A 13,829-nucleotide genomic window follows, 5' to 3' on the forward strand; every position below is an offset into this window, starting at 1 on the left:
TTTCCGTGTGCTTCTTTCAAGTCAGTTCCCTCCCCTCTCTTCCATAGAGGCAAGCACTGTTAGATGTCATTTACCGCAGATTAGTTTTTCCTGTTCTGTGAAGTTATATAAATGGAATTATGTACTATACTTGTGTGTGTGTGTGTGTGTGTTTGGGTTCTTTCACTCAACACAAATCTTTGAAATTCATCCAGGTTATTATTATTTTTTTTTTTTTGTGGTACGTGGGCCTCTCACTGTTGTGGCCTCTCCCGTTACGGAGCACAGGCTCTGGACGCGCAGGCTCAGCAGCCATGGCTCACAGGCCCAGCCGCTCTGCGGCGTGTGGGATCTTCCCGGACCGGGGCACGAACCCGTGTCCTCTGCATTGGCAGGCGAACTCTCAACCACTGCGCCACCAGGGAAGCCTCATCCAGGTTATTGCATGTATCAGTTGTTATTTTTTATTGCTGAGTTGTATTTTATTATATGACTCTACCACAGTTTATTACCTTGCCTGTTATTGGACATTTGGGTTATTTCCAGTTTATGACTATTATAAATGAGGGTGATATGAACATTCTGGTATGTATCTTCAAATATTAACAGGGTAGGGCTTCCCTGGTGGTGCAGTGGTTAAGAATCCACCTGCCAATGCAGGGGACATGGGTTCAATCCCTGGTCCGGGAAGATTCCCACATGCTGTGGAGCAACTAAGCCCGTGTGCCACAACTACTGAGCCTGCGCTCTAGAGCCCACAAACCACAACTACTGAGCTCACATGCCTAGAGCCCTTGCTCTGCAACAAGAGAAGCCACCACAATGAGAAGTCCACATATCGCAACGAGTACCCCCGCTTGCTGCAACTAGAGGAAGCCCGTGTGCAGCACTGAAGACCCATCTCAGCCAAAAATAAAGAACTAATAAATAAATTTATAAAAAAATTATCAGGGTATCTTTAGGAGTATTATTGTATTATTATTCAAACTCATAGTGTTTCTATGCCTAAAGATCTTCGATAAAATTTACTTCTCTCTCAAGATTTTCTGTTAAGCTTCTTGGATTAAGGAGCCTACAGCCTATAGGATCTACTAGAGGGAGCCTATAGTCTATAGGAACCTACAGCTTATAGGGTAAAGAAAGAATGGAATGGTATCTTATCAAGAAAACCACTCCATCTACATCATTCATCATTTTAATTACATAAAAGCTCAGAATGAAAATTTAGAGATGGCTGAAGTTAAAAAAATTGGAAATTCCCCCTCAAAACCAACTTCTCGTCTCCACTATTCCTCAAATCTCATCCACTAGAGGTAAAAAACTATTACTTTCCAAATTTCTTCTGTGTGTGCATGCATGTATCTGTGTAGGAGGAAGAGGATTGTGTTGTTGGAGGACTGGAACTTCATTATTGACTACAAATTTGAGCTCAGTAATGAGGACACTTATGCCCTTACTAGGTGACTCTAACTCTTGAGATATTGCTGCTGTTGCCAAAAGGGAGTGAGAGTCATTGTGTCAACTGTTGTAGATAGTTGTCTGCTCTTTGGCTATAGGCAAGTTATCTCTATCCCAGTTAGGAGTGGAAGACTGAAGTAAACCACAGTGCAGGCTCGGAAGGGATCCCATTTTTGTAAGGAAAGGCTAGGGCCTCTGCTATGAACATGGGTGATTTGTTAGAATATGCTGTTGAGACTACCATTCAGATAATATTCAATATGAGGATTATTAGATTTGCCTCATGAATTCTGCCCAGTGGTCTTGAATGCAAAACAAGATTAATTTGAATATGTAGAGAAGAAAATAATCTTGGGATTGGTAAGAGGCTGACTTTTTAAAACAGGCTGATGGTGTCAATTGTAAATTTAAAATCTGTATATGCTACATAAATCTCCAATTGTGTACTAGATTAATGGTGGTACCTTGGGAAATTAGGTCAAAATAAGTGGACAAATTATGAATCATACATGATAACGATAATAAACAAGACATTTATTTTTGATATTCATTTGGGGGAAGGGAGAAAAGTCAGTTTGCTCTACCCAATGATGGTCTTTCTGAAGGAGTCTCCATTCATTCTGTAAAATTGAATAGGTTGTTTAACCTCAGGGGATTTTATGCTGTTAATTCATAAAGAGAACTTCCTTTGATGAGAGTGGTTATAGGGTGAGCCTTTGTGAGCAGCTTCGCTGGTGCACAGCCAGACTCCCTCTCTGAGTGAAGCTTTTCCCACACTGGCCACACAGATAGGGTGTCTCTCCTGTGTGGATTTTGCCATGCAGGATACAATTCCCTCTGGTGTGGAAACTCTTCCTGCATTGTGCGCAGGCATAGGGTTTCAGGCCTGTGTGGACTCTGATATGAACAATTAAGCTTCCTTTCTGACTGAAGGCTTTTCCACACTGATCACATCTATAGGGCTTCTCACCACTATGAACTCTTCTGTGAACAGCGAGGTTACTTTGATTCCTGAAGCTTCTCTGACAAATAGCACACTCATAGGGTTTCTGTCCAGTGTGGAGTCTTTCGTGAACGGCCAGACTACCTCGTTGACTAAAGCTTTTCCCACACTCCTTGCACTGATAAGGCTTCTCTCCTGTGTGTATTCGTTGATGTGTAACAAGATTGCCTTTGGCCCTAAAGCTTTTTCCACAGTGGGTACACTCAAAGGGCTTCTGACCAGTGTGGATTCTCTCATGTAACGTTAGACTACCCTTTTGCCTGAAGGATTTTCCACATTCCTGGCACTCATAGACTCTCTGTCTCACTCCAGGTGAATCCTCCTGTAGTGTCTTAGAATCTGGGGATTTTTGTTCCAGCTTCTCTCTTCTGAAAGAATTCTGGAAATCCCAGCTTGAGGATCCTGTGGCCTCAGAGTGATCATATTTGTGGTGGGCTTCTGTCATCACATCTGGTAAAATGAGAGGGAAGTCATGTAAGAGGCACCAATATGCTGAGTGAGAAGAACAGGGAAAAAAGAAACAATGCTTTGAGTGCTTATAATGTGCCAGATATTATACTATAAACTTTGCATAGATAATTTAATCCTGAAAACAATCTATTGCTACAGTTAAGAAAGTGAAAGTATAGGGAGGTTGTCAAAGATTGTGCAGCTAGGTAGGCATAGACTTGGGATTCAGGCATGCTCCATAGCAGTGTACTGCCTCTAAATTTAGTTTAATTTAGCCTCCCAAATAGTATTGTGTATAGACATGGTTGTTTCCATTTTAAAGATAAGAAAACAGGCTCAGAAAAATTAAGAAAACTATATACGATCAAATTAGTGCCATACCCAAGTTCTGACACCAAAACAGGTGTGGATCCAGGTTGTGTAGGGCCTAAAGTTTTAAAATTTTGGATGGATTTCACTAAGAAACAGTATAAAAGTAGGGACAAGGCCTTGAAGAGACCAATGTAAGGGAAAGATCCTGAACCTTGTTTCATTAGTTTCATAAGAAATCCACTTCTGCTCTAGTCTGCTCTCCTAACAGTGGAGTAAGCTCCATGATATCAGAATATATGTAGCAGAATCCTTGGTACTTTACATCTATTAATTCTAATCCCTGCACCCTGCAAGACAGAGCTTATTGTCCCATTTTACAGATGAAGAGGCTGGAGCACAAGAAAGTTAAATAACTTGTCTGATAACACAGATCAAGTCAGGGCTATCACAGAATCTGATCCAAGGAATTTTTCCCTTTAAAATCCATGCTATTTCAATCTGCTAAGCTATGGTGGAACTGAAGTCTATTTTGGTTTGGAAGTTATTCTCAACACTTCCTATGCAGATATTGACAGTACTCTCCAGTATTGCCCTGCATATGAGGCTTCTACTGCACTTTAAATATGGGTCCATTCATCACTAATAATAGTTTTCTTGGAGTCATCCTAGGGAGATTTCAACTTGTTATTCAATGATTGTGCTGAGATTTAAAACTGCTCATTCATTCTCTCAGAGACTACCTCCATATCAAGGCTGTTGTGCTCTGTTTCTACTATTTCTAACTCCAGTTTGTAGGCTTTCCCTGTAATCCCTAGAAACGGTGAGCTCCACCAAAGGAACATCTTCTCTGCATCCTCAGCCTGTTAACTAGTGCTGAGAACAGGGACACTGATTATTATGAGTTGAGGGCATCCCAGCAATCAACTGACTCACTGAAAAATGCTACATTCTGGGCATATCTTCCATGACAGTCCAGCAGAGTAGCTGTTGGAAATCCAAACATGTCCACTCCTGCTGTATGACCTTAATCACCACCTCTTCATATGATTCTTCCATGGGCTGTTCTTGAGTACCTGGGGAGGGAAAAACAAACAAACAAAAACAAAACAGAACAACAAAAACAAACAGGAAATGACAGGAGAATTGATAAGTGAGGAGAATAAAGTCAACAGGAGCTCCAGTTTGGGGTATGAATGAATGGAGGAAATCTTGATTGCCTAATGTAATGTCAGTCACCTACAATGTAACTGCAAAATGAGCCAAAAGGTACCATGACCACTTATAAATGAGTCCAGGAGGAAGCAGGAGGTGGGAAAGCAGAGAAGACATAAAGCAAACAAGTATCTCTTCTTGCCAGTGCCAAGATAATGGTCCATCCTATTTGTACCTTAGCTTAGCCTTAGCATGTGATTGGAATCGTCCACTTCCTTCCCCTGCCTAACAGCCTGCTATTCTATCCTCCAAGCCTCCAAAGGAATTCAGAATATAAAAAAAAATTCAGCCATCATGATTGATTCTATGATTGAAATGGCTCCAGCTCTCCTCTCCAGTCCCCTCTAGGTTATTAGGACAGAACAAGAGATTTCATATTTCCTTTTGGCACTTCTTAGGAGGCTCCAGATGCTTCAAGGTATGAGAATACCAGTTCTGAGGAACTATAAATACTTGCCAATTCTTGGAGAAAAAAAGACCTACTTCAGACTCCAAAACCAAGCCCAAGGCACACCGATTAGGGTAAGTAACTTGCCCCTATTTCCAGAGCCAGTAAGGAGTCAAGGTGAGGCAAAGGCTCAAATCCAAGACTTTTTGGATCCAAAGCCTATGTCCAGACAATTCTCTACTTTCTCGTCACTAAAAAGCTGGTGAGAATTCTTATAAAATGAAATAGAATGGAACAGAGCTTGACCAGACCTTACTATTCTTCCAGATCCTAGGAATCCTCGTGTTCCACATTATCCTTTTGTATTTTGGGGGGGGATATTCTTCTTATTTCAGGACCCTAATTACTGAATACTTACACTTTATTTATGCAGTGGTCCAATGTATAATCTTTGTTTCCCTCTACTATGTCCCATGAAAATGCTGGCCTCCTGATTTAATGAAATAGCAGTGTGATACTACAATTCTTTGTTAACCCAAACACCTGGTCTTCTTGACAACTGCCCTTTCTGCTGCATGTTTTGATGACTGGAGAGGCATTTAAACTCTTTATTTGGAGGACTCAGCTCCAATTTGCAGTACAAGACACAGAGCGATGCCCTATCAGAGTGTCAGGACACTACAACACCGTTCACTTGGAAGTGGAAGGTGTTACTGCTCAACCACACATCCATCAAGAGTCAGTGGAAAGTATATAGGTACCTGCTACCTGAGGTTGGACTCTGTCTCTGGTTAGTCCAGCAAATAGTTTGGTCAGAACGTGTGGGCAGCACTTACAGCTGTGCCTCTCCACATGTTGTGAGATATTCAACAGGAAACAGCTCAGCTGTGTCTCAGGAACCTCCTTGATTAATAAAGGGAAGTTGTCGTATTTTTCTCCCTAGATTCCACAAATCTGAGGAATCAATTTCCTGAAGATTTTGGATAAAGTCACTTTATAGTAGAAAATATTGCTTCTATCAGAAAGGCCATTATATCCTGTGGAAAGAGCTCAGAATTAGGCCATGAGAGACTTGGATTACCCTTCTCTCCCCTTAAATGACACTGGGCAAGTAACCAAACAGCCCTGACCCTATTTCCTCACTTACTAAATAGTCTGATAACACTGTATTATCAAGTAGCTCTTGGGAGAATAAAAGAACCAAATGTGAAGGGCCTCTGACATGACCTACAGGTTTAAGGCCTAAAGTTGAGAGTCCACAGCAGAGGACTAGGATTGTTGCTTTCTTGAGGGACAGTTTAAGGATTAGGAGATTCTGGGGAGGGGTGATTATTTTCTCTGCACACCTGAATCCACTTTGTCCTTTCCTATTCTCCACCCAACGAAGTTTGTCCTTTCTCCCTTTCACCCACCTCAGAGAGACTGCACTTTCTCCTGTGCGTCTTCTGAAACCCTCCCCGCGGGCCCCGGGGCACACCTGCCTGTGGTCTCCCCCTCCCGCGTCTCGGGGTGCAGGGCCTTGCTCCACACCCGGCCGTGCTGTGCGGCGGAGGGACCCCTGCTTCTACCGACAGGCTCTCCCTTCCCGCCTCAGGTCTGCCCCCACCCCCAAACCCCCGGGCCGGCCCTGCGCGCTGGGCCTCAGCACCCCTTTCTCTAGTCCAGCTGGACCTTTTCCTAAGGGCCGCAGACCTCTCCCCACGCAGCTGGCTGCCCTGGGGAGTCCAAGCTGGCCAGGCCTACTCAAGGCCCCAGGGGGCTCAGGGACCGCGGCCTGCAGGCGGGGCCCAGCCTCGCTCGGGCGTACGGACCCGGCCGGCGGCCTCACTCACCGCAGCGGCGCGCGCCCGCAGACAGACAAAGGCCGACAACAAGCCCTCGGCAGCGCCGGCGCGAGCGGTCCGGACTACAACTCCCAGGAGGCTCCGCGCGAGCCTGAGCGGGGGCGGGCCGCACCTCGGCGGCCCCGGCTTCCCCGAGTACTGTGGGAAACGTAGTTCGGCGATGCGACCGGCCGCTCGGGCTCTGCGGGTCTTGGTGCGCGCTGGGCGCTCAGGTCCCTCCTGTTTGGCCCCGAGCCAGAGATGCCGACTTGTTCGCGGATGTAGAGCGGGGGCCGAGAGCACCAAACGGCCCCTCAGATTAGCCAGGCGTGGGATGGCAGGTTGGTGAAGCCGTCCGCTGAGCCAGGACAGGGGGAACCCAGGGTTCTGAAGCAAAGTGTTGGGAAGAAATGAGTTGATAAAGCCTCGGGTGTTTAGGGGTTTTGCGTTGAGCCGCTGCATGAGCAGAGACTAAATGTGTAATTAGAGTTCTGAGACAAGGAGCAAATATTTGAAGTGAAGTCTGTGGGGAAAGAGGACTTGGAACATCACAGGAAAATTTCGAGAGCCTGGAGAGGAGAGCTATGCCCTACCGATCCCATCAGTAAGAATTTGCACCCTAAATAATGGGTAAGAGATCAGGTTTGGAATTGTCCTGAATTTGCTTGTTGGCTCCATCACAACAGTCTGGAGCCAACAAGCAAATTGACTAGCTACAGGATTCTGGACAGGCTTCTTACCTGGTGGAGAGCCCAGGATAGGCGCAGGTGACAGCTACAGGGGCCAGGTGAAGGCTTCTTGAAAGGGCCAGGGTCCAGGCCAGGCCACCCCGCTATCCTATTGCTTCAGAGCAAAGGCAGGTATGTGAGTGAACCCAGAAAAAAATCGTTCTGTATGTACTCCATGAATTATGGAGAGAAAACAGTATTTTCTAGGGTAATAAATTAGATTTTTTTCTTAACTGACTGTGTGTCTGAAGCATTGAGAAATTGTAAGCCCTGAAAATCGGTGTTCAGGGGGCAAGAGCTGTTTTTCATGGGGCTTCTCTGAAGAGCCACAAGTCAAATCCCTGGCCCTGTTGTATGATACTGGGAGGGGACAAAGGTTGATTTTGAACATCCATGAGTTAAAGGCTGTCTAAATGCCTCAAGCCACCTTCAAATGCATTTTTATAGGATCCTGGCCTCTGAGAGGGAATTGGTCAGGGAAGACTGGCATTAAAGTTCCTGGGGGCTTTAGGCTTTTTGGGCTTCCTTCCTCCCACTTGGAATCACCTTTGTTTTCCTTCATCCTGGAGCTCTCCTCAGTGTACTTCTCTCCAGGCTCCCTGCTCCAGAGCTCCCACTCAGAGACTAGTCTATCCTGTTGAATGAGGAGTTTCACAAGGAATGTTTCCACTTGCTATGTCCTTGTCCTCTACACCAAAGCCACCTGTTAAACAAAACAAAACATTTAATTTCACACAGTGTACAAAGTGTAAGTTATAAGTTGATTCCTAAGTGTCTGTTATTACTATTACTAACAACACATCGGTACTTAAGTTTGTTGAACCTTTATGTCCTGAGCCCATTTTAAATGTCAGGTACTGTGCTGGGTTTTGGGGACACAAATGTCAACAAGATACACTCTCTTCTTCTAGAAAGGGAGCTGACAGTCTAGTTGAGAAGGCAAAATGAACGCTCTTCCTCAAAACCAGGGCCAACAGCTGTCTTACAGAGAAGTCCCTGAGTGTGCAGGGGAAACTGCCCTGAGGGCCCCACTCCATAAAGGCCCCTCAGCACAAATGCAAGGCTCCCTGTGGTACTTCCTTCATTATTTGTTCCAGAGTCGGAAAGAGAAAGGGGTAGGGCATTAAGGGACGGGCACAGTCACTGCTCTTTCTTTCCTTTTACAGCAGCCACAGACAATTTTCATAGCCCAGGTGGCACCAAGCAAGGGCCAGTCCTTGCACCTGATTGGGAGGTGCTGTATGAGTATCTCTGCTCCCTTCTCTCGCAAGGCTGTGTCAGTAAGGCTGAGTGTGTCACCCCAGGGCCCGAAGTCATTTCCCCTGCTGATAAACAACACCATGCGCCTAGAAGTCCTATCAGTTCTGTTGGGGTCAGGATCAGCTGTGGTTGTTAGGACGTTTCAGCTCCCATTGTGAAAGTAGAAGACAAAGTTTTGGTGGGAGAAGGTAACTGTAAAGGGGGAATGTTGTCACCTTTTTCAACAAATCTTAAGCTGTCTCAGGAAAGTGGACACATTGAATAGAAAGTGGAGGAGAAAGCGGTTAGTAATGGAGTTGATGAGACCCAGATGAGACCCACCCACTCCTCCCTTGACAGACACTTAGCAGTCTTTACCCAGATCCTACGTGGGGCCCAGTCCTCAACCACTGCTTGCATCTTAATACACACTCAGCAGGAAGGAGGGGAGCTGGGCAAGGGTGTCAGGAATGTCAATTTGAAAAATTGCCAAAGAACTAATACTTTACTTCACATGCATTTCAGAACATCACAGAAGGATAGATAATTCAATAACTTGTTATGACAAAAGGCAAACCATTTGGCGAAAAAATAAAGGTAAATGTTTATCTAACTCCTATGCCAAGATAGCCTCCAGGTGGATTACATGTGAAAGGTAAAACCCAGATCCATAAAAGACCCAGAAGAACGTATGGTTTAATAATTTTATAATTTTGGCCTAGGAAAGGTTTTCCTAACCATGGTAATAACAAAGGCAGAAACAATAAAGAATAAGATTGCTGGATTTGATTGCATTAAAATCCAATACTTCTGTGTCAAAAACACCTTTAACTGAAGTTAACACATGACAAGCTAGGAAAATATTAATAATTGTCATATTTAAATAGATCATACAAATCAATAAGAGAAAGAAAATATTTCAATGGAAATTTGGCAAAGGATAGCAAATCACACACACAAAAAGTAGAATTAAAGAAAAGTACTTAGACTTACTAATTTTTTAAAAGTGCTAATTGAAACAAAGAAAATTTTTCCCTAGCTAGTGAATGGCAAAATATTGCAATGGGGACAAAATATTGCAATGGGGAAATGGATGTTTTCATCCATGTGTAAATTGAGACAGTCGTTCTGATTAGACATTTGCTAATATGTTTCAAAAAGTCCTAAAAATATACATTTGACTTCCACAGTTTTTTTCCTCAGGAAAAGAAAAAATGAGGTAACTGAATCCTAAATGTGGAATGAAAGCTGCAGAATTCTGCAGTAAATTCTAAAGTGAATTACTGACTTGGAAAGGACTCTTGGTTCCTTTGAAGGGAGGGGCTGCCCCAGAAGCTTGCATGAGATGGCATGATCCTCAAGGGCTTCATTTTCTGCCATAATCTCAACAGAGTCTTTGGATCTAGAGTGGTAGAATGAGGATCTGCCCTCCTGGAAGAGTTTATCAGAATAATTTCCATTATGCCTCAAGTCTGTGTTTACTCCCCCCATCAGAAATGCAAGCCCCTTTAGTCATCTCTTAAGAACTGTGTTTTATGAACCCCCATCCCATCCCACTATTCTGTACATTCACTGAACTAACCAGTCTTCCCATACCTCAAAACCATTGTACTATGTCCAGCATGGAGACCAGTGCTTGGGAGAAAGCTGGCTTTCTTTCAGGCCCCTCCTGCTCAGTGGCCATGCTCGAGTAGCTGGACCTACCAGAAAGAAAGGAGTCTGTGGTTTAGTGCAATCCTCTGGAAAGGTTGTTGATCCCTCGGCTAGAGCCTGCAAGTGTCTCTTGACTTGCCAGCTATTTCTCAGGGCTGGAAGTCATCTTGGCCTCTCCTTGGACAAGCCAGTCCTGTTCTCTGCAGCTATTTCTGTCTCTTTGCACAATTATGTCTTGTGTTTGATCTCACTATTCTTACCTGATTTATAAATTCAGGATACTAGTAATTTGGGCTTAATAATGCCTAGTGTATGCGTCTTAGCTTTTGTAACCTCAAAATTCCCTCAACTATTCAGATATAAATTATTTATCCTTAAGGGATCTATTTATGCAGGCTTCAGCTGTTTTTAAATTCTTGCCATTTATTTCTACCATGTAACTAGCTGTGCCTTTCTTCATTTAGCATCTTGAGGGAGTTGCTTATAAACCAGAAGATGGGAAGGAAAGTTTGGGGGGTGGGGACAGATGCCCTACACTTGGTATATATTTTCTTCTATTTCCAGGACTATGGGCCCGGCCATCATTTCCTGCTGAGCTTCTCATGCCCAGAACTGATTATTCTGTTTGATATCATTTAATGGGGCTGCCTTAAGGTCCCTTTAGGATATATGTAGGGGCTGCTTGGCCCAGAAAGAGGAGGTGCCTTTTGTTGTGTGGGTGAGTGTTGTCCTTTCATAATGACCTTCTGAGGAAATGTCATAGGGGAGCACAGCCCATTTTGTAGCAAGGCCTCGCATTTTGTAAGAAGTCCCAAGCATGAATGTGACTGCAGGTGGGAGCTAGAAGTTGTTCCTGCTCAGGTTATTTGTTGGATGTTACTTACTACCACACCCAAGTTCTGAGCTGTGGTCTTTTGAGCCAGGGTTCTTCATCTGGGCCCCATGGATGGGCTCCATGTGGGTCTGTGAACATGCAAAATGGCAAAAGTGGACTTGGAGGCTTTTTAGGGCAGATAGTACATACTTTTCATTAAAGAGTTGGTCAACCTCCAAAAAGATTAAAATGATTGTTTGAGAGAATCCTTGAATAAGCAGAGATAGATCATTTTAAACCTTTTTCTTCTAACTTTTTATTTTGAAATAATTTTAGACTTACAGAAAAGCTGCAAAAACTAGACAGAGTTTTCACATTCATCTTTCACTAAGCTTTCCCAATACTAACAGCTCACAGAATTATAATATGATAGTCAAAACCAGGAAATTAACACTAGTATAATATGCAGTGGTACAACTTAACAGTAAGTGACTGACCTTATTTAAATTTCATCAGTTTTCCCCCTACTGTTCATTTTCTGTTCCTGAATCCGGTCCAGGATCCCACATTACACATAGATGTTGTGTCTCCTTTAATTCCTCCTATTTGTGACATTTCCTTATTTTAGAGAAAAAAATAAAATCTGTTGGTAATGATAATATTAAAATGCAAGATAAATGTAGGGACGTACAAACTGTCTGCCTCACTGTCTTTTTTCCTTCTTATTCATTTTCCTTTCCAAGCAAAACTTAAAAATTAGCTTTATTTTTATTTGGTATAACTGAAGTAAAAAAAAAAGGAGTAATGATTTTTATTTTAAAGTCTGTAAAAAATACAGTTGATGGTTGTAAAAGGCTTTAAAAGTTTCAAAAGTGTTTTGGATTAGTCAGACACATTTTTTGAAATATAAAATACACAATTGTAGTAATCATACAACTGATTTTACTGTGTAGTAAACAATTTACCCTTGCCCAAAAGAGGTCTGACATTTGTCTTTGGTTTCTGGGAGGTGACCTCTCGGCCCTTGGAATATCATGCTTGATAGGGGTATCTTCATCCGGGGCTTTGGGTCATACTGGATAGTCTAAAAATGTGATTTAGGGTGCAGGCTGCCACATTAGGTAGTCTTAGGTTGGGATGTGGACACTCCAGGGAGTAGCAGTGTGATGTAGGGTGGGAGCTTTGGATCATGTGGTATCTACTAGTCGACCTCCAGAGGTGATGGAGACTGGAGACTAAGTCCAGCTACATGCGTGATTAATCATGTCTATGTGATGGAGCCCAGTAAACACTCTGGACACCAAGGCTCTAAGGGAGCTTCCCTGGCTGGCAGTACTCTGTGCATATGATCACACATTAATATTTGGCAAGCATTGCTGACCTGACTCCATGGCGAGAAGACAGCCAGAAGCTCCATGTTTGGTGCTTTCCCCCAACTCTGCCCTGTGAGCTTCTTCCTGTGGCTGATTTTAGTCTCTATCCTTTCCCTGTAAAAAAACCATAACCCTGAGCACAACAGCTTTCAGTGAGTTCTGTGAGTCTTTCTAGCAAGTTATCAAAGCTGAAGGTGGTTTGGGGAGACCCCCAAACTTGAAATTGATGTCAGAAGTGAGGGTGGTTTTGTTGACTATTCCCCCAGCTTTGCAATTGGCCTAATTTGCAATGACTTTAAAAGTTGAATCTGAACCCCACGAGTCTTTGCACTTGAAGATAAAAATCATTCTTCTCAGGGCTTCTCTGGTGGTGCAGTGGTTAAGAATCCTCCTGCTAATGCAGGGGATGCGGGTTCGAGCCCTGGTCCGGGAGGATCCCACATGCTGCAGAGCAGCTGGGCTGGTGCGCCACAACTACTGAGCCTGTGCTCCGGGGCCCGCGAGCCACAACTACTGAGGCCTGTGCGCCTAGAGCCCGTGCTCTGCAATGAGAAGCCTGCACACCGCAATGAGGAGTGGCTCCCGCTCGCCGCAACTAGAGAAGGCCTGCGTGCAGCAACGAAGACCCAATGCAGCCAAAAATTAAAAAAAAAAAAAATTCTTCTGCCAAGACAAGAGATTATTACCAGTAAAGTGTCCTTTTATATTTAGCAGATACATTTCAACTAAAGTTTCCTTCCTTATATTTCAGTGTGTTTCATTTATGAGAATACAACAGAATAGAACTGGTCAGTTTCAGACCTGAAGTTATCTCACTTTTAATGAGGTTTTATAACAAATATTAGAGTTCTTCTAAATACAGTGGAGATTAAACCCAGCATAGAACCACTATCTTGAAAGCCTCTGATCATGACCTGTGGCAGCCTTTTATTGGAGGCCACACATGTATCTGTCTAGACTATGGGACTTTAAAAAATGTCTTGTGTGTTTTACCACTATCTAAGTTCCTCAGGACTGAAGAACAGCTTTGTAGACTTGTTTTCTTTTAGAAATTTCCATCTTAGTGCTACGTACATTTATATAATTCCAGTGGAGGGGATGGTGGCACATAGTTTGGCAACAAGAGTATCTTTTCAAATATTCAAATCTAATAGAATTGAGTTGAGCGTGTCTTTTCATTATGGGAACCAGGTACCTCAAAGTGCAGAGTATTTTTCAGGCACTCAAGTTTACCTTGATGGTTATGAAGTTTCTGAAGACAGAAGTCCCAGTGTTTACTTAAAAAGAGAAAAGATAAATTATAGGGTGAATGCTGAACTGATGCTTCACATTTTCAAAGACTGCTGTTTTCAGAGCACTATGAAAATGGACTTTAACTGAGGAGATGGTTTATGTTA

At 43.4% G+C, this 13,829-nt stretch overlaps 2 protein-coding genes across 8 annotated transcripts in view; one reads left to right on the top strand and one right to left on the bottom strand.

The window, feature by feature from the left end:
- LOC307175636 (uncharacterized protein) overlaps window positions 1–13,829 on the top strand; it is a gene marked incomplete at its 5' end in the record, with an annotated part of 505,492 nt that overhangs the window by 47,335 nt on the left and 444,328 nt on the right. For all 5 annotated transcript variants that reach the window (XM_079900938.1, XM_079900936.1, XM_079900937.1 and 2 more), the window contains one exon: window positions 4,813–4,936. Coding sequence is in view for 1 of the 5 variants with exons in the window: in XM_079900940.1 (XP_079757066.1) it covers window positions 4,813–4,936 (124 nt within the window). The remainder of the gene's footprint in view (window positions 1–4,812; window positions 4,937–13,829) is intronic.
- ZNF32 (zinc finger protein 32) lies at window positions 1,325–7,063 on the bottom strand. Of its 3 annotated transcripts, none has more exons than XM_079900932.1 (4): window positions 6,635–7,063; window positions 5,639–5,839; window positions 4,136–4,275; window positions 1,325–2,932 (listed from the first exon to the last, which is right to left on the bottom strand). In XM_079900932.1, exons 3-4 carry the CDS (start codon window positions 4,203–4,205, stop codon window positions 2,139–2,141), a joined length of 864 nt encoding a protein of 287 aa, XP_079757058.1. In that variant the 5' UTR covers window positions 4,206–4,275; window positions 5,639–5,839; window positions 6,635–7,063; the 3' UTR covers window positions 1,325–2,138. The 3 variants fall into 3 exon arrangements, with proteins under 3 accessions (XP_079757058.1, XP_079757059.1, XP_079757060.1); XM_079900934.1 differs by having other exon boundaries at window positions 1,331–2,890; window positions 6,635–7,054; XM_079900933.1 differs by lacking the exon at window positions 5,639–5,839.

The sequence above is a fragment of the Stenella coeruleoalba genome (genome assembly GCF_951394435.1).
Source record: "Stenella coeruleoalba genome assembly, chromosome: 16".
Taxonomy (NCBI): domain Eukaryota; kingdom Metazoa; phylum Chordata; class Mammalia; order Artiodactyla; family Delphinidae; genus Stenella; species Stenella coeruleoalba.